The 25934-nt window shown below is 29.3% G+C and overlaps 4 protein-coding genes across 7 annotated transcripts; 3 read left to right on the forward strand and 1 right to left on the reverse strand.

Moving 5' to 3' along the window:
- Positions 1-38: 38 nt before the first annotated feature.
- Positions 39-7327, forward strand: LOC118068724 (inositol polyphosphate-4-phosphatase type I A). 4 transcript variants are annotated; one of them, XM_035086359.1, is made up of 7 exons: positions 39-239; positions 694-869; positions 1848-1940; positions 2855-3010; positions 3381-6503; positions 6575-6845; positions 6978-7327. In XM_035086359.1, exons 2-7 carry the CDS (start codon positions 752-754, stop codon positions 7102-7104), a joined length of 3888 nt encoding a protein of 1295 aa, XP_034942250.1. In that variant the 5' UTR covers positions 39-239; positions 694-751; the 3' UTR covers positions 7105-7327. The 4 variants fall into 4 exon arrangements, with proteins under 4 accessions (XP_034942250.1, XP_034942249.1, XP_034942251.1 ...); XM_035086358.1 differs by lacking the exon at positions 39-239 and having other exon boundaries at positions 603-869; XM_035086360.1 differs by lacking the exons at positions 39-239; positions 1848-1940 and having other exon boundaries at positions 603-869.
- Positions 7328-8508: 1181 nt separating this feature from the next.
- On the forward strand, positions 8509-11760 carry sca (scabrous). Its single transcript, XM_035085725.1, has 3 exons — positions 8509-8869; positions 8948-9290; positions 10335-11760. Exons 1-3 carry the CDS (start codon positions 8646-8648, stop codon positions 11652-11654), a joined length of 1887 nt encoding a protein of 628 aa, XP_034941616.1. The 5' UTR covers positions 8509-8645; the 3' UTR covers positions 11655-11760.
- Positions 11761-12638: 878 nt separating this feature from the next.
- Positions 12639-18018, forward strand: LOC118068503 (ATP-binding cassette sub-family G member 4). Its single transcript, XM_035085952.1, has 11 exons — positions 12639-12845; positions 14873-15139; positions 15204-15387; positions 15466-15589; positions 15767-15912; positions 16001-16124; positions 16215-16455; positions 16517-16638; positions 16858-17026; positions 17176-17432; positions 17574-18018. The coding sequence occupies exons 2-11, from the start codon at positions 14944-14946 to the stop codon at positions 17916-17918; spliced, it is 1908 nt and encodes a 635-aa protein (XP_034941843.1). The 5' UTR covers positions 12639-12845; positions 14873-14943; the 3' UTR covers positions 17919-18018.
- A 105-nt stretch (positions 18019-18123) lies between these two features.
- On the reverse strand, positions 18124-25714 carry LOC118068318 (uncharacterized ABC transporter ATP-binding protein/permease YOL075C-like). The gene is made up of 17 exons (XM_035085619.1): positions 25361-25714; positions 24532-24649; positions 23976-24156; positions 23756-23901; positions 23446-23687; positions 23077-23342; positions 22830-22998; positions 22492-22748; positions 22268-22422; positions 22007-22193; positions 20475-20700; positions 20077-20387; positions 19613-19997; positions 19252-19487; positions 18985-19153; positions 18801-18901; positions 18124-18707 (listed from the first exon to the last, which is right to left on the reverse strand). The coding sequence occupies exons 1-17, from the start codon at positions 25455-25457 to the stop codon at positions 18201-18203; spliced, it is 3753 nt and encodes a 1250-aa protein (XP_034941510.1). The 5' UTR covers positions 25458-25714; the 3' UTR covers positions 18124-18200.
- Positions 25715-25934: the final 220 nt, after the last annotated feature.

The raw sequence follows: 25934 nt of genomic DNA on the forward strand, positions 1-25934 counted from the left end.
AGTGGTAAAACAAGTGAAGTGAATTTGTGTCAGGTTCAAGTGAAAAACCAAGTGTTAAAAAATTCATTTATATTATTTATTATTGTTATTATTTTTTAATAATTCTCTTCATACTGACAGTTAACCTCAAACGTATATACTATCCTTTACTTATTGATTGTTGTACACAGCTAAAAATAAATAGCTAAATGCAATAGTATCCATCAAATTTTTTCCTTTATTGCAAACATGAGATGAAAGTAAGAAAATACATTTAATTAATAAAAATTAAATTGTAAATTGTTTTCTGAAAGTTTGAAAGAAAACCAGAACAATTTGTGACAATTTACTGGAGAGTTTGATACGAAATTATTGGCAACTTGGTAAAGATGAGATTTTAATTATGTTGACTTGGGAGAATTAAGTTTTAAAAGAGTTTTTATCAAATTTTATTGAGAGTTTTATCAGTAAAATTTTAATCAAATTAAACTTTGAGTTTTATTTATTTATTAGATTATTATTTATTTAAATTTATACTGGCAGAATTTTCACAAATGAATATATGTAAATATTTATACAATATAAACATTTTTTATTTCTAATCAAAAGTGATATAAAAAAAGTATTGTTTATATTATCATATTGTTAAGTAATCATGACAATGTTTATTGAATAAAAGAAAATCATTCAACAAAATATTTCACCTATTTATAGAGCATAAATGAATGATCATGGTTAATAGATGAGAAATAAAAAATAAAAACATCTAAGAATGAGATTCAATAAACAAGAATTGATGACTTTGGCTACTCAGCCATCACAAAAATTTGAAAAAGAAGGAACTTTATGCATTCGAGAACGACAGGAAGGATTTTTTCGAAGAACTGAAGGTAAGTAATCAATAAGAGGTTTAATTGAAACAGAATAATAATTATTGATTACTTATTCATAGCTAATGTTATTTTTATCAATTTGTCCGATAATATATTGTACTAGAAATATTTTTAGTATGAATTATAGAATTGTTATGCTCTTATGAACCAATAATTTTATTAGCATGGTTTTTAAAATCAATTTTTTTGATAAGTTTAATTAGAAGTTTCTTGATATAACTGTAAAATCTTCATTACTTATTTAAGTTTAAAATAAAATTTAATTTATCAATTTCTCTTTACTTCTGTATGATTGATTATTCTCATTTTAAACAATAAATAATTAAAGTAAATTAGAATCAATAAAGTATGTCATGTAATTAAGAAAAAATATGAAAGTAGACATTGATGTCTCTCTAGTATAGTGCTTGTTAATTGATTCATTATCTCGTTTGATGAAAAATTTCTGCAAGCATGGTTCAATAAGATATTAAAGTAATATGTATCAATATTGAAATTTTATTTTATTGTAATTTAGGTTTTAAAAATTCTGCAGTATTGTTTTAATTTAATGATCTTCATCATGATTTTTAATTTATGCATTATGTCATGTAAAATTAAATATATTGTGATGAACGCATGAAAAATTACAACTTTACGTATTTACTAATTGTCTCATGTTCAACAATTGATTCAATTAAGGTATTAATTATCCATTTTAATGATTTCTCAGGACAAAAGCATTATTTAATCTTATTAATAATGTTTGTTATTTCACATACAATATTAAATGTCCATTTCTTAATATTCAAATAATCAAAAAGCTAACTTATTAATAAATTTCATAAAAATTGATTTAGTAATCAATTAAAAATTGTTTTTATATTAATTAATAATGTACATTTTTTAAGTCTGTTGTACATATATGGGGCTACTTTGGTATTTTTGTTTTTTTTTTCTTTTTAATGACTATTCGGTACCTCGAACAATTTCCAGGTACAGGTAAAAAACTTGAGCGCAAAAGACAAAAAGGAAAAACTCATAAGACTCTACGAAACCTCAGTTGTGTTACAGCCAGCACAAGCAAAGGTACCATCGAGTGCATTTTACCATTTTACCTATTTACCTTTACTCCTATTTCCTCAATCACTCGACCACTAACACAAAACAATTTTTATATTTCTTGATTTACTATCACTTCATTTTTCCACAAATGAGCACAGAATTTTTTTATTTTCAACAGAAAAAAAAATTAGTAGAAAAATTAATTAATTAATTTAACTTATCAATTGTCTACTCTTGAATTTTCCACTTCTATTGATTAATTAGTGACAAAATATTAATGAACATGAAATCATCATTATTGCAGACATATAAATGAATTATTGAAACAATAGAAATCAATTACTCACGTTATCAGTCTACGGAATTAACACGATAAATTATAATATGATCTTTCAATCACAATTAATGAATATTTTTAAAAAAACAAAATCTTGTCTAAATTTTAATTTCAAATAAGTCAATCAACATTTCAGCTATTAATAACAAATGAACATTTTTTTTCGTTGATAAGAAAAGTTCAAAAATTAAATTAACTACCAACTACACAAATCCATGTAGATAACAAATAACACTTGCATCATTAAAATAACCTTGTTATGCAGTAAAATGCACAGAAGGTGTACGAAGCTTAAAATTCATTTTTTTAAAATCAAGATTATGCTTTAATTATTAATAGATTGCATTATTCAGTAACACTTAAAAGCATGTTAACGTATTAAATATATTATTGCATGATTTTTACGTTATTAATTAACAATTTGTGACATGAAAATTCATAAAAAAAATGTAAGAAGCATGACGTATTGTGACGTCAATTCCATCTTTTTTTCAAATAAAAATGGATGAGAGATTAGTGCAGATAAATGGAAATTCTACATCCATCAATTATATACTTCATGACATTAAAAGATGAGTAAAGTTGTTATTTGTGTTTATAGTAAGCTTGGAGCGATGGTGTCGTCTTCGAGGAAATCTCTTATTCTATTTCAAATCTAAAGAACAATGGTCGGAGCCTATGGGTGTAATTATTTTGGAGCAATGTAACTTTCGTATTGAACAACCAACTAGTCAAATTCCGTACGGTTTTAGCATAGGTTTGTTTGATTTATAATACACATTATTATCACCCCATATTACTGTAATATTGCAATTTCAGAGGTATGGGTATCAATTATTTAGAATTGGAATCAGCAAAATTAGATCAACCAATTGAATGAAAAAATATTTAATAAATTTCATTCAATTACAAAGTTTAAAATAGTTGAATTGATAAAACATAAAAGAATTGAGAATTTAAAATATTAGTTCATTTTTTTCGGATAAATGATTCTAATTCAATTTGAAACATATTGATTTTAACAGTTCCATATCTAAAAAAAAAAAATATCTGATTATATGTGTTTATAATCTTTTTTTAATCTACTTTATACATTTATATTTTTACTCATGAAATTTTCATTTCAGTTTTCGATGGAGGATTATATCAACAGTTAAGCGCAAATTCATCTGAAGAACGAGATTCGTGGCTTCAAGCTCTTCAACTTGCCAGCTATGAATGTATGAGAAGTCAACTACTAGCATTACGTGAAAGAATAGAAGCCTCATCTGGTCATAAAAATGATACAGACATTCACATGTTACGGTTGCAACGTGGGATAGTGACAGATCCTGCAGAAATTCCAATTTGTGAAATATCTCTGTCTTGTGATAATCTTCTCTGTGATGGTCACGGGCGACCACCAAATCCGGTGCTAGAAATAGATGTGCAAGCAGCAAGGTCTAAAGCTTGGATTAAATACGCTAAAACAGAAATCGTTGAAAGGAGTAGCAATCCAGGATTTTTAACAACCGTAAGTTTTCGTGTTAGTGATGGTATAGGTGTAGATACGAGAGTGAGAATTACTGCTTATGATGTAAGAGAAAGAGTGAGCCAAACGGCAACTCCAATAGGAAGTGCAATAGTGATATTTAGTGCAGTTCAAGATACTCCAAGACTTAGGATACCTTTGAAATCGTCAAAATCAACGACTGTTGGTTTCTTGACGATAAACGTTTGGAGCTTAGAAGCTGATGATAAAGGTAATAGTACTGAAAGTACTCCGTCGAGAAATATTCCACCAAATAATACCAACAACTCAAACTACTGCCATCGGAGATCCCAATCTTTGCCTCCAAAACTTGGAACCAAAATAAAATTACCTCACCAAGGTCAGCTCAAGCTTCTCTTTGCCAATCCTTTTCTTCAAACATACAGATTCCACTCTGGTCTAGGAGGTGATATATGTGTACATGAGATAATGGCAGAAAGTAAGCTTTGCTTTCAATTTCCTCAACAGTTATTAGGCATTTGGATTCAAGAAGAAAAAGAATTACTTCAAGAAGTAGCAGGGATGGGTGAATTACGAGAACCTTGGCATACAAAACAAGTAGAGCTTCTTGATAGACATTTACATCTTTTACACTTGTATTCTCAGGCAAAAGAAAACTTAGCAGCCTTTAATGCAAGCTATTTCAAACGTTCTTCAAGAAGAAATGATCGAACTTTGGAATTTGCACCAATTAATCTTCATTTACAAAGAATGTGGGTGCATAATGATACACTTAATAAATGTGGATTTTATGATTTTATAACTGTTGGCGCATTCACTGCTCATTCGCACAAAAGTAAAAATGGTGGTTTAATTCGTTTAGTTCAAGCTTTAAAAGAATCTCCAACACGTCATAGTCAGCTTTATCAAGGAACATCGAAGATAACGATGGCACATGACGCAATTCAAGCAATAAAACAACTTAGAAGAGACGTCGTTGAAGCAATGAGATCGTTAATGAAACTAGCAAAGGAAAAACAAACTAGCGGAATGCTTCCTATATGTGAAGATATGATTTCTAAAACTAGAATATTACTTAGTCTTTGGGATCCTGGTCTTGTAGAAGAAGCTTTGACATTCTTAGAAGAACATAAAGTGGCTAAGATTCAAGAAGAAACTAAAAATTCTAGTGACGAAAGCTTATCACTCAGTTTACATTGCAATCAGTCGCTGTCTCCTTTCAAACGGATCACTCAACAGTTGAACTTTGATTTAAAAAGTCCAGATTTTGATGATCTCATTACCCCAGATACGCCTGAATGTGTCAGAGATATGTGGGCTAAAGAAACAACAAGGACCAATTATTCTGTGAAAAATAATGAAAATAATGATAATCGAGAATTAACTGAGGAAAATTTTGTAATATTTCCTGAGGTTGAAGATGATCCTAAAGATAATAAAGACAGTAAAGACATTTCGGAAGAATCAAGATACAAAGAAGTCAATCGAATTGTCAATAATGAAGATGATGATGATGAAGATAAAGAGGAAAATACAAGAGGGAATGGAGATTTAGATTTAAGTAAGAGATTTTTAGATACTCAAAAAATGTGTAATTCACCTTCTGCTAATTATTATAAGCCTACTGATGAACCAGAGCCCTGGGACTTAACGCAATTAAATATAGAAGCGAGTGTGATGTGTCTAGTGTCAAAAGTCAAGTTCCTTTGTGGACGATGTAGTAGCCCAGCTGTTAGATTACGTAATAAAAATGGTATAGCGTGTTCTCACACTCTTCGAGGATGTCTTCCAAGCAACCGAATTGCTTCCAATGTTGTAACAATTCAGCCAAAAAATGTAGAAGCCAAAAATGAGGAGTCCAGTAAACTTCTAGATAATGGTAATGTGATTATACGTCAAAGTTGTGAAGGCTTAGAATCAACCACAACAGGTTTTGCTAAAGCCAAGGATGTCTGCCAAGCTGTTGATTCAATGACCAGAGTTATAAAGAGTAATTCTGGACAAAGAAACAAGTTTACAGAAGGTTTAGATTTTGCCTCCATTGTTGATTGGACCAGTGAATTACGGCCAAGCATGAAAAAACTTCGTCAAGCTATGGATGGACTTTTGAAAACTGCAAGACTTACACATTCTGTTTTTAGAGTTCAAGAAGACTCAAAGATTGCTCAGAGAAGTTGTAATGTGCGTTATAGACGTGATGTATGCTTCAGTCAAGCTTTAACTGCTCTTGTGACTGGCTTGATGGCGAAACTATGGTGCCAAAGACCAGATCCACTTTTTCTTTTGATTTTAACGACTCTTGGACCTCTTATTTCTTTTGAAGCACTTTTGAGTTACTATGGAAATGAAATAGACATGTGGGGAGACATGGCCGTTGCTGTTGAAGATATGCATACGGTTACATTTACCTTGACAAGATGTGGACTTTCTTCCAAGATTGATGATAAAAGTTTGAGTAATCCACAGCTTCCAATGCCAAGAGTTGTTGGATCTCGTGCTGCTTTAACTGTTATGCTCCCAGTTCCTGATGGAACTTATTCTCTTCTTCCACTTCCGCAATCTTCTCGACAGACTATTGCATTTAACGTCACTCCAGTATTCTTTAATGTAGGCATTAATGAAATGGCATCACTTGCTGAGAGCCTTGGAACTGTTAAGCCACAGGAAAAAAGCAATATCGATAACTTTGATCGATTAAATGAGTATTATCTGAGATTTAAAAAACTTAATCTACCTATGGAATCGAATTCTACTCGATGTAAGCATTTTTTTATTTTTTACTATTTACTATTTTTGAATAGAGGAAAAATATTAATAACTTTTTTCCAGTATCTGGTGGTTCAGCTTTTGCCAGTCAAAGTCTTGCTGATATGATGGCAGCATTAAAAACTAGTGTTCATGCTAAAATTCCAAAAAATACGGATATTTTACAACTATCATCACAGATTTGTAGAAGAATGAAGGGACTCAGGTTTACCAGCTGTAAAAGTGCAAAAGACAGGACTGGAATGTCAATTACATTGGAACAAGTTAACATTCTTGTAACAGAGTATCACCTGTCCGAGAATGAGTTTGGCAGGGCATTGGACTGCATGCGAAGGTAAGTGTCTTAATTTTCATTTTTAACTTGAAAGGATAAAAAATCTGCCTTTAATTCGAGAAAATGTCAGAATAAATAAATTCATTATAAATTAAATAAATTTTCTATAAAACAATTATTTATAAATTTTAGTGAGGGATGTAGACGAGAGAATACGTGGAAAAATACTGGAGTAAGAAAATACGCGTTTGAAAACATTCAAACTTTACCAAAAGCTTATCGTCCTCCAACTGGCACCTATGGACCGGCACAAACTTAAAATGTTTATTATTTATAATTAATTTACATATTGAGTAAATATGAAATATTTAATAACAAAGTAAAAAGAACATAAATATTAAAAAAAAAAAAAAGAATATAACACTGAAAACCACAACTTTTTCTTAATATAAATTTATTTAAATTAATTAAACGAAGTAGAATGGCATAATAAAAATTATCAATTAGCAATAACCGTTGCAATTTAGTGCCATTTATATTGAACATGATAAAAAAATTATTTTTTACAGAAAAACAATTTAAATAATTGTAATTTTTAGTCTTTTTCAAAATTAACAGTGTTTTAATCATTTTAAAGATGTTATGAACATTAATTTTTTTGTACAAACAAATTCATTTAATCTACATAATTGTGATTTTAAATACAACCTGTACATAGTCATAATAATTTTAATTAAAATTTTAATAATTATGTAGTTATAATAAATAATACCTCACATTTTTTATAGTTCATAATTAAATAGATATAACCATGTAGTAATATTTTCATTATTAATATGTTAAATGTTGATGTCTAGAAATGATATATTAATCAAAATTTGTTTCAATAAAATAGTAAAAAATTTAATTCGTTTTAATATTTACGATACAAAAAAGAAATTTATTAATTAACTGTTAGATAGATTTAAATGAATAACACTTATTATTTGGATAAAAGACTTTCAACGATTGTTGTCATTGATTTTATGATCATTTACGTAACTAAAGTTATAATGTGAGATGTAAGCGTTACAACACAGTTGCAAAATTTGTAAATTAATGAATCGACTCTTGAGATATTCGAGACGAGTCAAGTCGCTGCTCACCATCTGCCGAGTTTGATATTTATTATCTCATCCCTTGCGGCTGGAATGGAATCTCATCGACCGATTCACCGGTCGTGGGCACGAGTTTAGCGACAATGACTTCGAGCCTGGCGCGTGGCTATAGCCCTTGAAGATATTTCCAACAGTCATGCTATCCAATTCGTTCTTCAATAACAAAATTACTGTTTCCAGCTGCTTCTCGTGTCTTTCATCATCTACCCGATTTTTTTTGGTTCAAAGGTACTGTTCTAATGATTTGATTTTTTGCAGATATAACTTTAATATCCTATAAGATCATCTTACTGACCTAAAAAATTTATTTAGGATTATACATTGTAATAAGAGCTCATACAATAGCTCTGAAGAGGACTATAGCTGATCAGTATTTTGAAGTACTTGAGAAGTGGGGGATCTTGTGGCTTATACCTGATGGCATGATGTTGTGTGGCGAACACCTGCCTCACAGGCTCAGCCCACCCCGTCCCTTTGTGCCGATTTGATGATATAAGCACCTGGACTTACCTTTGAGTGCTTTAGTCAAGCTTCAGCGTTATACGTGGTATGATCTGAGTATTTATTTAGACTCTATAAACTTTAAATTTTTATTATTGAATAAAACTGTTATATTTTTTGATAATTATTGTGTTGAACAGTGACACGTGCCTTGAACAGGCACTTATTCATCATCTATTGACAATTTTATATTAAAAATACAATGAAGTTTATTCAGTTTTTTGTAGTTTTTTTTATCTCCAGTGTTTTTGGAGATCTTGAATCTCCAGTAGAGCTTACAAACACAGTGAAACTACTCCGAGAACAAGTGAATGCTCTTCTGGATCATAGACAAGAAGATTACAATGCACTAGAGAGCTCGTTAAAGAAGGCTATTGAAAAAAATACTGAATTGACAGTCTTAAGGAATGAAGTAAAGCAACTAAGGTTTGTATTTTATTTTTTTGCATGAAATTTTTTTTGGTTCAGTGAATGCATGAATTAATTGACAATTGTCCCTTCTAGAAAGGAAATCACTACTAGTCTTCGTGGCGGAAGCGGCAACGAGGCGAAGAATGAACGACTGCGAATCAAATGGTTGGGTAGTGCTGTGACCGAATTAAAGTCCGAGTTGGCTGAAGTTTTACGAGCCCAAAATACTAGTGAGGAATTCGCTCAACGTGCGAGAATGAAGAGTGAGCTTTCACTTCTTCGTGGCGATATTGCACAAGTGGGAAGAGGGATCAGAGATCTTGGTGGAAGATTGACGAAGATCGAAGCATCATTGGGCAGTATCAGAAACGACATCAGTGCTGTTAAAGAACGAGCTGGTCAATTAACACGAAGCTGTGCTGATGTTGCTAGTCAGGTAAATACCATAAAGCATCTTAGTATATTATTCTTGGTTTATCTATATGCTGGATGATGTGAGTTTGTTTTCTCCAATCCTCATAACCGTCGTCCTTATTTACATGAAGCTCATGTGCACCTGCGGGCCAGCAGGCTATCGGCGGGCAGCCGGCCTTAATTTCAGTTTCTCGTTTTGGCGGCTAGCAGCTGCCGCAAGTCCCCCTTACTGAACTTAACTCCCTCCGCTTACCTTCCGCCTCCGCTGCGTTCCATTCCAATGGTGAGCGGGTGAGCAGGTGGTGATCCCCCACCCTTTATTTCTGACCACATTCAGGGCCAAGGCACGCCATACAGGGGTGGCTGCGCGTGTTACCTCACACGAGCCGCTCGCCAAGCTCTTTTCTTATTCTTCTTTTCTTCTTTTTTTTTCATTCTTACCTTTCTCTTTTGCTTGGTTATCACCTGGTCATTTTTCTTTCATTTTTACATTATGTGTTCAAATCAACTGTGCGTCACTGACTTTTAGATGACCATATATGGTTTGTACATGCATTTAATATAAACGCAGGAAGAATTTTTTTAAAATGAAAGTATGTATCCATGTAGTGAAGCTGCTCTTAAATTTTTTATGACACTATAAAAATTTTTCGCATAAAATTCTTTATATACTTTGCGATCGATTTGATTTATTATTGATTTTGTTGCATATAAACTCGACGAGATTTTATCATCTTTTTTTTTTAACAACAAAATATATCACAGTTATTTAAATTTTTAATTAAAAATTTTCGAATAAAAAATTTATATTTTCTTTAATAAGGAGTCAATAATTCATTGAAGATAATAATTCAAATGTTAAGACATTTCTTTTATTCTTAAGAAACCTTCATCATTTTAGTCAACCAACTTTAAATTACATTTTTCTATTGACTTAACATCTCTTTTAAATTATCAGTCCACTATAAACTTTCTTTTTTAAAAAAATGCTTTTAGATGTTAAATAAAAAAGATACAACAGAGCGTATAAAAGCGTGGTGTTAATTAAATTTTTTTTATGCTTTAGCTGAGCACGGTGCAAATTGAGATGAAATCATTAAAGTGGGATCCACACCTGGAGCATAAACATCATCAACTAGCTAGGAATGAAGTTGATAATGGTGAAGAACGTGAAGAAAAAAAGGAGCATCATCGATTAATGAGACACAGTCTATCACGATCACTTTTAGGGAGAAGAATGGAAGAGAGATTATTGAGCCTTGAGCGGAAAATAGCAATTGTTGCAAGAAAACGTGCTATGATTGAAAAACGAGTTGTATATGAATCAAATCCAGATACAGTGAATATACAAACATTGCAAAATATGAAAGACGAATTTTCTGACCAAATAAAAAATATCAGTGATCAAGTGAATGCTTTAGAAAAAAAATTAGAAGAATCAATAATGGAAAATTTAGAAACTCGAGGCAACCTAAGAGAGAAATTGGATTTAAATCAATCAGAGATTAAACGAGAACTCACTCGTCTTGATGTCAATGCAGCAAAAAAAAATTCGGAGTTGACTTCGACAAGAGAAGAATTAAGTAATCTAAGAAGAACGGTACAAGCTTTGAGTGTGAGTGCTTCAAAGCTTCAAGAAAAGAGTGATCTCCAGCAGGAAACAACAGCTAAATTAAGTCACAAATTAGAGGTGCTTTCAAATGTAGATTTTAAAACATCTTTAGACAAGGCTATAAACGTTACTCATGAATTAGAACACGTTGAAGACCAGTACAGGCTCATGGTTGATGCTTTACCTGGTAATTGTGATGCAAGAGACGGTTTAACTTTACTCGGAGGTCAAGGATCTCCACTTTTAGTGTCTTGTCATGATGGCTGGATTGTCGTAGCTCGTCGAATTGACGGCATAGTTGATTTCGATCGTACTTGGGCTGAATATGCTTCAGGATTTGGATCTCCATTAAATGAATTTTGGGTTGGAAATGAAGCTCTTCATCGTTTAACACGGGACAACTGTACTAGATTAAGAATTGACCTAACCGACATTTACGGAACTAAATGGCGTGCAGATTATGACTACTTTAATGTTCAATCTGAAGAAACTGGTTACCAATTGCATGTTGGTGGATATTCCGGGAATGCTACAGATGCTTTTTCTTACCAGAATAATATGGCTTTTAGTGCTAAAGATAAAGACATGGACATCAGCTCAGCTGACTGTGCAGCTAATTATCACGGTGGTTGGTGGTTTAGCCATTGCCAACACGCTAATTTGAACGCGAAATATTCATTAGGATTAACTTGGTATCAATCTGATACAAACGAATGGATGGCTGTAGCTACTGCTACCATGTCTATTCAACGGAAAGCTGAATGTCATTCTTAATTCTATGTTTACTAATTTCATTCTAACCTTTTTCATATTTCGGCATTGACATGGAAAAAAAGATTATTAAAATTAGCTTTGTTATATACCAAAGACGTAGTTCTAGCTCGTTGTAAATATTCTGTAAATTTTCTAATTAATTATTCTAGTTTTAATCTATTCTACGTATTTTAAGAAAAGTGCATAAAATGTATCTAAAAGATTTTCAATAAAATAAAAATGTATTCTTTTAATTCATAGTGTTTTTATTTAACAATAAAAATAGAATTGGATATTGCTTCATTAGATCATACTTTATATTATTATTCATTAAATTTTTTTTATTTTTTGATGAACAAGGTCATGTTATGTGAAATATGTATATCCGCATCTTATCCACTAATGCATAAATGATGATAAGTTGTATAGAAATTTTTTCTATGACATTTTATAATTGATCACAGTAGAAATTATATATTTTGATTTTTAAATTTTTTTTGGGAAAAAACTATGAGATCTTTCCATGACACTACGATTTTCATAACTTGTGAATAAATCAGTCATTAATTATATATGTACTAGTCATAATAAAAAATTCTAAGTCTCAAGAATTTTCAAAATAATACTAATGAACCAAAGTACACATGATACTTCGTCATTCTGCTTTTTTATCACATACAGGATATCATACAGGTATAAATAGGGATAATTAATGATGACAGCAACTGAAAGACGCTAAAAATATGTATCAATATATTACACACAATTGTTCAAATAAAGTATAAACGAAAACTTATGCATTACAATTTTAGACACTTTCTGTCCCAGTACTGATGTTTTGTTATTATACCATAGCACGTAATAACATACTAATACGTCATCAAATGAAACCAGAGAATGAAGAATAAGTTGTGATCAAGAAACTGAGGGTCATGAGTAGGGGAACTTCAATACAGATGAGGCTATATAGGATGGAAGAGTTTAAGTTCATAAAAGTAGGAGAAAGGAGACATGTGTCTTCAGCACCACAGAGCTAAGAATCTGTCAGTCAGTTGTGGATTTACTATCAAACAACATCTAGTTTTCTCTCCTATTTCGACTATTACCATAACTATTTCTAAACTGTGTATTTAATTTTAAACTTATTATTTTTTACAATGATCGTACGAGTTTTTAGAGTCATCTTTGTCATTAGTTTCATTTATAATTAAGGTAAATTATCTTTTTTTTTATCAAATTTATTCCATGTATTTTGACAGGACTCTGTCTTAAATGTTTTTTTTTAAATATTCGTTGAATAATTAAGATTAGTTCCTACATTTCTTTCACTTTATTTCCCATATTTATCTGTATTTTAATTTAAATAAGTCTATTTTATTCAAAGTTTTTTTACTTCCTTCACAAGGTTATTTAGTATCATCTTGATATATCCTTGAGATTTAAATCAAGTAAAACCGCAAAAACTTGATAAAAATATGTTGATTGAACTTTAATGAAAATAAAATAAATTAATTTTTTTAACAAAGCGGATTTTGTGTTCAAGTATTATTTTTTTTTTTTTGAAAAACATTGACCCTGAACCAGTAGTAAGTATCGTTGTTCATTTCTTAGTTGATGCCTTTCACTTAGTTGAAGACGTGTTTTGCACTAGAGTAAATCGAGATCCTGCAACAGTGCAGTTTCCAATAACGATTATTCTCAATGTTAGATTATGTTATGCACAAGGTATTTGGACAATTCTCTGTAATTCGAGTGTCAATTAAATTATTATCTCTAATCTGTTGACGAAATTGAAATCAATAATGAGCAATAAAATTTATATCTATTAAATAATTAATTAATGCTGCAATAAAGTAAAGTCTGTTTTTGGATAAAGTTTTTCCTCAAATAATATGATAATTTCTGAGAATGCAAATATGTTGTTATAATTTTCACCATCATCATTTCTTCATTGAAAAATGTGTTTTCATGTCTTGCAAATGCATTGATACTGTTATCTGTAAATAGAATTTTTTTTGAGAATTTGATGACAAACATTAGCATAATTGTTTTTATTTATTATGAAATAACTATAGACAAATATTTATTATAAAATAGTTATTTTTTCTAGAGAAGATTTTACTTCAAAAGATGTTTGAAGTCTTTGTTCTTTTTTTTTTGTTAAATTAAACCTTTCATAAACTTGTAAAATGATAACAGAAAAAAATGTGTCTTATAATTAATTATCGTAATTTGTTAGAATGTAGGTACACAAATGGGAATATTTCTTTTTTATCATTGAAGTATATTTTATCTGTGAGTCATTTACGCTAACGAACTTTGTACTCATCAAGACATTTAAACGCAGTTGACACTATCACTTTCATTGTCATTTTTTCAACAGATGTATCCATGGTCCATTTTAACTTATGGCCTATTGGCCTAAGTATTATTTAGATGCACCAAAATAAACATTAATAACATAAACAATGACACATTAAAAAGAAAACAAATCTAACAAAAAAAATTTATAACATGAATTATATTTTATAAAATAATATTGAAATTTAACGCCATTAAAATGATTATCGATGACAAAAAAATTTCATAAATCAAGATCATGAGATTAATTATTAATTAGTTAAGCACACATTTATCACTGTTGTCATTCATTGAATTGCAATTTAATTTTTTTCTTATTAACAACATTATCATATGTTTCTATTGCTCAGCAAATTAATTAATTCGCAGAATGTGTTATTATTACATGACAGAAGGCCATGATAACAAAAATCATATGCGTGGGTGCATAAGAAAAAGAAATAATCATTAAAAAAAAGTTGCAGAGATAGTATTGTTTATTGAAAATAAAAAAAATCAAATGATAAATTTGATACAATTTTTTTCTAAATTAACCAATCGATTAACTAGATGAACAGAGAATCGTCACCATGATTACTTTCATTGAGCAATCTTTTCGATTTTTCACCATTTTTTATGCTAACATAAACACGAGCGAGGAATGAATCAAAACAATAATGTTGATAATCAAGTGTAACAAAAGAATGGACTTTGATTTAAAGTACGATGCGGCAACCTCTCGGCCTTCGATCTCAATAGATGTTTGATATATCATCACCAAAGACGTGGGCTAATCTAATCTAATCTATCGAATATTCTGACAAATCATACATTACCAATATGACCAGAAACAAGAAAAAATTTTTTATTTATTATGTGAATTCTGATATTATTTGCAGAACGTTGACCATCCTTGGAAGCTTTTAATTTTTTAACAATCAAGAAAAGAATTTATTAAAAATAAATAACCATGGAAGTTTTAATGCATGAAGCTTCCAACGTACCTCAAATTCAAGCAACCAGTGATTCAGTTCCAAAATCTGAACAAACATTCAACAATTATAGTCCAATATCTCAATTTGTAATCAAGAAGACTAAAGAGCATGAAGCTGCAGATATTTCATTCGAAGATCTTTATTATAAAGTTTCTCTAGGATTTCGAAAAGGTAAAACAATAAGCTTTTATTTAGTACGATAAATTAAATTAAAAAAATTCCGTATGTAATTTAGGTACTAAAGAGATTTTACATGGAATTAATGGAAGATTACCGGCTAAACAGCTGATTGCTATCATGGGACCTTCCGGGGCAGGAAAATCTACACTTCTCGACATCCTTTCCGGATATAGATTAACTGGAATACAAGGAACTGTTTATGTTAATCGAGTTGTTCGTGATTTAGATGCCTTCCGAAGGTATTTTCAAAATTAATCTTCAACTATGTTATTTACGAACTGGTTTCTTTTTTTTTTTAATACAATTTTTTACTTTAGAACTAGTGCATATATTACTCAAGATGATCGTCTCCAACCTCTACTCACCGTTTCAGAAAATATGTGGGTTGCAGCTGATTTAAAACTTGGAACAAATATTTCCAAACAGAAGAAAAAATTAATTGTATGTAAACATATATTTATGAATTTTTTCCTCCCTGAAATGGACATTATTTAGTTTAATATTAATACTGATTATGATACCTAAATAAACAATCGGAAAAAATGTTTTGCATATTAGTATATTTCAGTGAAGTATTAAATGATTTAATAAATTTCTCTATAACACTTTAATCGACAGATAAAGGAGATATTAATGACTCTCGGCCTTCAGGATCATTTGAATACAAGATCAGACAGACTGAGTGGCGGCCAAAAAAAAAGACTTTCAATAGCTCTAGAACTCGTTAATGATCCTACTGTTATGTTTTTAGATGAACCCACGACGTAAGTTTTTAGTTTTTTTTTGTGTGTGATAAATAATAACACGACATTCATCATATAATTATATAAATAATGAAGAATTTTTTTGCAGGGGGTTAGATAGTTCAACTTGTGTACAAGTTGTTAATCTACTAAAAGTACTTGCTAAACAAAATAGAACAATTGTTTGTACAATACATCAACCTAGTGCTTCACTTTTTCAACTTTTTGATCATGTAATATACAAATTGTTTTTATTCTAATATGATTAAAACTATTCTTTTTGATGAGTCTTTTGAACTAATTACTATCTCATGTATTTTTAGGTATTATTTTTAGCAAAAGGTAAATGTTTATATCAAGGAGCTACTAACCGACTCGTCCCCTTCCTCGAAAACGTTAAACTTCCTTGTCCCATTTACCACAACCCAGCAGATTATGCCATAGAATTAGCATGTGGAGAGTATGGTGACGATAAAATAGATGTACTAGTTAATGTAATACAGAATGGGAAGTCGACTCAGTGGTTTGATAGTTCGATTCCTGAAATAGAAGACTTTCAAATGGGTAAATATATTGAATTGAATAAAAAAAAATTATTTTTATAATAACTTTTATAAAATTTTAGATAACAGCTGTATTGAGTCCAATGGAAAATTTAAAAGAAAACAATCTTTGCAAGCAACATCTCCATTGCATCAATTGAAAGTTCTTTTATTTCGAGGATATATTAAAACTAAAAGAGATGCCGTAAGTATAGTAATTTTTTATCGGTTTTTTATTTACTAACTTATTGGAATTTTATGACGCATATAAAAGCAGTTTCTATGGAAAGATATTCGTATTTTAACAATTAAAATGAATGATTTTCATTTATTTAAACAATTATTTTTTATCAATTAAATGAACATCATTTATGATAATTACTACAATAAAGTTACTTATATTCAAAAAATCAACTTTTCTCAGACTCTAACGCACCTTCGTTTTTTGGTGAATATCGTTACTGGAATTATGCTTGGATCTTTGTTCATCGAAGCTGGAAATGAAGGATCACGTGTTTTAGAAAATTATAATCTTCTATTTGCTATATTAATGCATCACATGATGACGTCTATGATGTTGACCATTTTAACATGTAAGTAAATATTTATATTTATGCAATTTTAGTGATTAATATTTCTCCATATACATATCTTCTACATGTTAAATATTTCTAGAAATAATTTATGAAATATCTATTAAAATAATTTGATTATTATTAAAAATAATTATTTTCTATTTCAGTTCCATCAGAGCTTAATATTCTAAAGAAAGAACATTTTAATAGATGGTACAGTTTAAAAATGTTCTATTTATCAATTACGATCATTGATATACCTGTTACATTCATCTGTTGTCTGGTTTTTTCAATAATTATCTACTTCATGTCTTGGCAACCCATGGAGATAACAAGGTTTTCAATGTTTTTTACGATAAGTTTACTCGTGGTTTTCGTAGCTCAGAGTTTTGGTCTTATGATAGGAGCCATTTTCAATGTAGTTGTAAGTATAATTAAATGTAATAAACTGATAATAGATAAGAAATTATACGCGAATTTATAGGCTTAAATTTAACGTCACAAATTTTATTGCTACTTAAATACTTAGAAAAAGATATATTAAAAAACAAATATATTTTTTCAGAATGGAACATTTGCTGGACCAACTCTTTCTGTGCCAATGATGATGTTTGCAGGTTTTGGAGTAACTCTTCGTGATCTTCCAGTATATTTAAAGTGGGGTAGCTATATTAGTTACTTACGATATGGTTTAGAAGGCTATATAAATGCTATATATGGTTTGAATCGTCCAAATTTGAAATGTAGTGAAATTTATTGTCATTACAAGAACCCTGTGGTTTTCTTAAGAGACATTACAATGGCTCCTGATCAGTTTTGGAATGATGTTATAGCTCTTGTTTTAATTCTCATAGTTTCTAGAACATTTGCTTATCTTCTATTACGATGGAAACTAGTAGCTTCTAGATAGGTATAATTTTTCAATTAAACGTATGTAATATTATTAATTTTAAATGGGCCATTATTCGTCTTTATTTCACTCGATTGCAATAAATTTATTTATAAAATAATCAATTAGTTGCTTTTGACATTTTTAAAAATATTTATAATTTCGTCATTAAAATATTTTTTTTATTATTTTATAAGTCAGATAATTCAATCGATTAGTATTATTTTATAGATTTTTCCACTTTATCTTGATTTTCTAAAATATTATAAAATTATAAAAATAAAAAATATAAAACTATAAAAATTATTTTTTACATAAATTAATAAATTTACATTTAAGTACAAGGAAAATTAAGCAATGAAGACATATAATCCATATAAGTAAGCTTAAAGTAATAGTTGTAAAACTTACTGAAGGCATATCCATATAAGAAAGGATAAACCTTGGTGATTTTAATAAGCAAAAATCTGCTTTACATGTTAGAGATGGTCGATCATTATCATAAATTGCTTGAAGAATTCCTTCAAATGCATATCTAAAGAAACTTATAGCACTCAAAGGATAAAGATAAGATGAGATTTCATTAAGTTTAATAAAGAATCCGGCAAAAAGAAACATTGGAATATTTAAAGCAGGTACGAGAAAACAGCCAACATGAGTATTAAATGCGGCACCTGTCAAGATACCAAAAGATTGGGCTAATATTGACATAAGGAAACACATTAGCCATACTTTTATAAAACGATCAAATTCCAATGGTTGTCCTGTTAAACAGTAGGCTATAATGAGAAAACATGTTGGACAAAGAATCTAAACAAATAAAAAAAATAATGTCAATAAATTATCACTGTTGAAATAACTCATTATTCGTGATATTGAATTAATCAATTTTGAATGTCATACCTGCAGTGGGAGATCAGTTATAACTTTGGATATATAATAAGTCCCTAGACTATACCAGTTATTTGAATGTTCTCTAATGAATACTGCTGCTTCAATAGGAACTGTAACATTATCATCAAACATTGCGTAAGATAAATAACTACATATGTACTGAATTCATCACATAATAATTTAATTTACATACACATTTGTACTGCAGGCATTGCATTAGAAAAAAATAGAAAGAGCAGGAAGAAAAAAAGACTGGCAATATTACTAGGAGTTTTTTCAGCATCTTCTCCAAAATTTTGAAATACTATCCCAAGGAGAATTCCTACCAATACATGTACTAATAATCTCAATCGTGTCATGGTCTGAAAAAATATTCTGATTATAATTGAGATTGTTCAATCAATGATGTATCATTTCCTTGTTTATATTGAAAAATACATTGAGTGGTAAAGTCTCTTACATTATCTCGACGAATGCACGTGATTGCACGCCAAAGAAGAACACGAAGTTCATCAGTCCACGTGATTGATCTTCGTTCCGAATGATTTTTACATTTCATTTGAATTTCTTTAGTATTCAGCGGTTCATGAAGAAATTTATGATTTATTACTGATGAGTTTAACGATAGTAATTCATCAGTTAGTTTCCGCAGCAAGTCAAGGTCGCCAATTCTACGTTCTGTTGCTACTTCAATCACTGAAATACCAATAAAGCTATCGTGAATAAGGAAAAAAGTTATATATTAATTGCTTTTGTTGAAAATTTATCTAATAACTATTATTGAAGTTGTTCATTAAGTTTAATTGTATTCACTGAATTACCATATTCCCCAATATTATAAAATGAAGGGCAATTGAACCCTGCTCTTTCAAAAGTGCTAATAACACTCGTCTGGGGCCCGCAATAAAGTTCTCGGCCATTAGCCAAAACTAATAAATTATCAAACATGGTCATCATTTGGCTGCTGGGTTGATGAACTGAACAAATGACGTTGCATCCATTCTGAGACATGTTTTTTAATAAAGCTATCACTTGGCTTGATGCTAAACTGTCCAGTCCACTGGTAGGTTCATCTAGAATTAATACCATAGGATTGGTAACAATTTCCACTCCAATAGACAATCGTTTTTTTTCTCCTCCACTCAAATTTTGTGTCATGGTTTCAAGATTATCTGCAAGTCCTAGTTTATCCGCTACATTATTGACCTATGATTGATCAAATTGTTAAGATTAATCTCTGCAAATTGATTGGATATGATTACCGATAAAAAAAGCTTATACTTACAATTTCTTGATAGTATTTTTGTCGCATTTTCGAAATTTTTAACCTTGTGGCAAAGTACAAAGTTTCTTTTGTCGTTAGCCAGGGCAAAAGTTCAAACTCTTGAGGAACATAACAAGATATTTTACGTAGAGTATCTGAATTGCTTGAGATTCCATTGATTCTAATTGTTCCTTGTATATTTAAATTTTTAAACCCGCATAAAATACTTATAAGACTAGTTTTTCCAGCACCAGAAGGACCAATAATAGCATTAAGGCTCTTTGAATTAAAGTAACCATTGATCCCATGAAGTATTTCTTTTTTTACTTCTCCTAAAAAAATGTTTCAAATTAACTTTATGTTAAAAATTTCAATTTATCTTGGTTGTTTTTATTTTATAGGAGCATAAAAATTTTTACCTTTCTGCCTTGTTTTTACTGAATAAATAAGATCTTTAAAGTCAATGTTAATATGAAAGTTATCGTTAAACTCATTTGAAGAAATATTAAAATTTTTATTGTGTGCTCTCTCAAGGTCAAGTGTGCAACTTGGTGATGACAGTGGAGGCATTAAGATGCCATTTTCATCGTTAGTCTCATTCATATTAATAACAAATACAAAAATAAAAACTTCATCCACTTCAAACTGAAAAAAAAAATAAAAATCATTTTTTATAAAAATTTTAAAGAAATTATAAAAATAAAAATTTTGATTTTCGAATAGTTCAAAGTACATTTTATCTTATCAGAATGAAATTAATAAACACATCTATACAATGTGATCAATGTCAATAAATCAATAGTGTTCTGAAATTGTAAATATATGCATCTATAATTATAATAAAATATAATTTCTATCAAAGTTTGAGGGAAAAATTATTTTATCAGGTTTTTCTGAGTTAATCTAATTGTTGATGGACTTTACATTTGTTTCTTATTCATCACTGCGTGTTCAAGATGATAATAAACCTATTTATGTGTTTGTTACACTCATGATCTTCAAACAAGGTCAACACACAAAGTACTTCCGAGCTTACCACTGATAAAAATATATCAAATTAATTTATTTCAACAAAACAGCTATTCTTTTGAATAATTTTAATCAACTGCAGTAGATTATTACCTTCTGTCATGATAGCTCAAGCTTTGCTGAGACTTGACTGCATAAAAGATAGACTACTAGTCTTGATAGCACACATAGCAGATATGATTATGGTCGAAGAGAATATCATGAGAGGGAGAATCAACGATTCAAACAGATAAAGGAATTATACTTCATTAAAACAATCAACATCAAAGCGTTCAAAATAGTGCAGTCACTATAAATAATTTATAAAAAATATATACATACCGAAATATATCAAATCAGCTATTTAATTAACATGAATTTTATAGTTACTGAGTAAAGCTGCTATTTTTCAAATCACAGCACGTTTATGATAGATAATATTATCTTCAAATTATTAAATAATTCTACAATGTGAATACTTCTTCTATATACTGTAGCACAATTTGTGAAACTGGTTTTTACTCGAGAAAGGAAACTTGATAGAAAGTGTGTCGTCAATCGCCATGAATGATATGGAATAAAATTAGCAGAGAAATAACTATTTTATATTTTTTTTAATTCGAGAGATTGAAAATAATTTTTTATAAACTATATATCTTCATTTTATTAAATCATAATAAAAAAAATGATGCTTACATATTTCACCATCTAATTAACTTATGAATTTTTATAAATAAATAATTTGAAAGTATTCATTGTATTTTCAAAATCTGACTAGAATTTATTACAAGAAATACTTATCATTTCTTACATAACTAAATGGCGAGGTTTATTACTCTATAAAAAATCATTTAAGATATTGTCGTGAAAAGCTACTGGAATAATAGAGGAACTTAAAGGAAAAACTTTTAATGTCTGATAAATTAATCTAGCTTATAGATCAGATAAGTTTTTTTAATTTTAATCTAAGAATAACGTATGCGAATAAATCAAGCACAAGATATAAAAAAAGAAGAATAATCATTGAAAACCAATATTCAACATGAATCATTCCAAACTCTTTCATAAGTTTCTGAGGTGAAATAAAGTGGCAATAATCATCAGAACAAAGCATCTTTGGTCTACTAAATCTGCAACATAGAATTTTTGTAAACAAAAATTTACTACAAATAAAAGAGAATAATTTTCCAAAGTAATTACTTACCCATACATTGATGTCATGGCACATTCAAAGCCATATTTCAAAAAAGAAGCATGAAAAAGCCATTGAAGATATGGTGGAGCATCATTAATGTGTACAAAAAATCCACTGAAGATCACAAATGGCATTATAAACAGGGAGCCGAAAATTACTCCATTCTGTAAAAACATGAATAATAATTAATAATTAGTTATTAATAAAAATATAATTAATTTTTATAGGCATACCTGCATATTCAATCCGGTTCCTACGATGACTCCAATGATCTGGGCAACAAGGCTAACAACAACACAAGCTATTGATAATAATATAAATCTTTTTCCTTCAAGAATTTGTCCCGTCATTAAGTAAACAATTAAAGTATAAATGGATACTGCAACTACTTGAATTGGAAGATCAGCTAGTTTATTTGCAATATAAAATGAACGTAATTTGTACCATCTATTGAAATGTTCACGAGAAATGATGGGTAAAACTAATGGAACTGAAAAATAAAAAGAAATAGACATTTTGTTAGAGAAATTCACAGGAAAAAGAAAGTAATAGCTTTTCCCAGTAAACTTACAAGTAATTATTGTAGCGCTGAATGCAGAAAACATGAGAAACATGAGACTAAAAAATAACAGATTGAAATTATTCAAAGCATAAGCTGCATCTTCACCAATATCAAAATAAATTATTCCTACAATAATAGCAATAATACAGTGCATTCCTAATCGTATAAATGTTAAAATCTGAAACAAAATTTATTTAAATAAAAAATAGTTTATTTATTCTATTTAACATGAACAAAAAGTAAATAAGTATGTTACTCTGTCTCTAGATAGTTTTATAGCATTCCTTTTGACAAGTACATATAGCTGTTTAAAAAATCCTGTGGCATATTGTTTAGAATTAAGTGTATAATTAACATGACTTTCTGGAAATTCTAGACTTAATCCTCTTCTAAATATAGGAGTAAATCCCCATGAATCTTTTTCATAAGAAATCGATCTCCAACTATTACACTTTCCATTGTTTATGGACTCCACGAGTTTCTCGTTCCATTTACCATAATCACCATTGCATATTTCCATCACTATAAAACATAAAAGTAGCTATAAAATATTTTATTAACTTTATTTGTACTGTCAATTCAGAGCATCATGATCAATATAAATAACCAAAAATAAAAAACGTACAAAAGTCAGCTGGATTGTGATAAGTTGGGCAGTGTAATCCGAACTTTGCAAGATATGACAGTAAAGGTTTAGTACCTCCTGTATATACACAATAACCGTCTACAATTACATACAGGTGATCCATCATATCAAATAGTGTTGCACTAGGCTGATGAATTGTTACAACTACAGTTCTCGGACCCTCTCTTGCTAATGCTTTCAGTAAACTGATACATTGTTTAGATGTTACAATATCAAGACCACTAGAAAAAATATTAACAATTATTATTAGTTGTTAACATAGAAAAAAAATCTTATGAACTTAATTTACCTTGTTGGTTCATCAAAAAACATAACTGGAGGATTATTTACAAGTTCAAGAGCTATTGCAAGTCTTTTTCTTTGGCCTCCACTTAAGCTGCAAGTTCTAGTGTGTCTACAAGTGTCCAAGCCCAAGGCCGAAATTATTTGATCAACCTAGAATATAAAAATAATATTTTTTCTGTTATACATTTTTTTAATATTCTTTATATAAGTAATAAAGCAATTACTCTTTGAATTTTTTCATTATGATTCGACTGTAGTTTAAGTTCTGCTGCAATGCGCAAGCTTTCTTCAACAGTAAGAAGTGGTTCTAGATTATCATTTTGCATGATGTATGCAGAGTTTCTTCGAAATTCAGACAAATCACGGGGACTTCCATTTACTAAAACTGTACCAGTAGTTGGTATTCTGAGAACAAAAAAATAATCATTACTAATGCAAATATAGTAGTACGATATAGTAATCAGAAAACAGATAGAAGTTTATTTTATGTTTATGATTTTATTTATTCATGAAAATAAATGTAAATTTAATTTATTGATAAATATTTCTTGAGTATTAAAAGATTATTCTAAGCCAATCATATAAATTGCAATTTATAACTTATAAATATCTTTGAAAAAAAGCTGCTAAGTTCAATAAAAAAAAAATATTGAGCTCACGTGCTTTTTATTATGAAACTATAGCAGGTGTGTAATAGGTTTTAGCTCAACTGCTAAATAATGATTATACTGTCTAGTTTTAAAATAAAAAACTTAGTTTATTAAAAATCAGTATTTTTACGTAAATCCAGCGAGAATATCCAAGAACGTAGATTTTCCTGCTCCTGATGGACCCATTATTGCTGTTAATTCTCCAACTCGGAAATCACCACTTATATTTGTTAAGAGTTGACGATTTTCTGCATTATTAAAATTTTTTCAATTGAATAAATATATAAAACTTTGAAGAGGTTGATGAATTATTTAATAAGAGTAATAAAAAAATTATCAAAAGTATCTGAATGTTTAATTTCTTCAATTTTATAGGTTTAATGATGGTTTAAAGATATAATATATAATCACAGATGATAAGTCTTTTAACAACTGGATAAAAAACTTTATTGAATTTCTGAAGTAAATCTAGATAAAAAATTTACTCATGATACTCTGATAAGTAACATCTGGTAAATGAATATATTTTTGAATATATTTCAGGACCTAATTTTAATCAGTAAAAAATGTAAAAAATTTTATCGTTATAATTATTATACCTTCAAGTAAATAACTAGTTTATCTGTTTGCATTTTTTTTTTGTTTACAAAACGGAGTGATAATCATGATACATAAAAAGAAATTTATTTCAACATTTTTAATGAAGAAAAAAATTATAATGAATGCAAATTTATTTGAAACTATATTCGAATAAGTGACTTTATACATTTGGTTAAACCAAATATTGATATTTGATGCAAAGAAGATATTTTTGAAGTTATTTTTCTTTGTCAATTTTAGATAGCACTTTATGATTAAGATACGATTAATCTCATATATTTATTTTATATCTTTATTTAGTGTGGTTATAAGTTTTTATTGATTAAAGGTTAATAATTGATAAAAAGTAAACTACATACCTTTTTTTAAAATCCCTGCACGTACACTGTATGATAGTCCATCGAAGGTCAAGTTCAATGAACGTCCCGATGGTGTCATCTCTTCTTTCTTCGACATTTCGTTTTTCCTTTTCCATTCAACAGCATAGCAATTTCATTTTTTCTGGTTTTTCATAAGAAACAATGAATAGTTCACTCATCGCGAATATTTTGCATGCATTATCAATCAAGTTAATTGAATATTACTTGTAAAATTGCAAAATTAAATTAAGAATATTTTGAACTAGGATTAATAATTTTTTTTTATCTCAATGACTATGAAATAATAGTACGAAAATGACAAGAATTGTTTGCAAGGTGTGAACGAGAAGGCAATCAAACGCCAACTGATTGGCTGTTTGAAACAAGTGTACGGAATAAGAAAGATATTCGTATCCCACACATTATAGTCCCCCACTTGTCTGTTAAATTTTTCTTCTCTCTTCATGAAGTAAAAGGCCTAGTGCGATATCAAAGAATGTATAGATCTCAATGCTGCAATACCGACAAACTACTAATTATTATTAATAAATTATATACTATAATTAATGTTCAC

This window comes from Chelonus insularis, unplaced genomic scaffold, assembly GCF_013357705.1.
Source record: "Chelonus insularis isolate UGA/USDA-ARS -01 unplaced genomic scaffold, ASM1335770v1 contig_3_pilon, whole genome shotgun sequence".
NCBI lineage: Eukaryota > Metazoa > Arthropoda > Insecta > Hymenoptera > Braconidae > Chelonus > Chelonus insularis.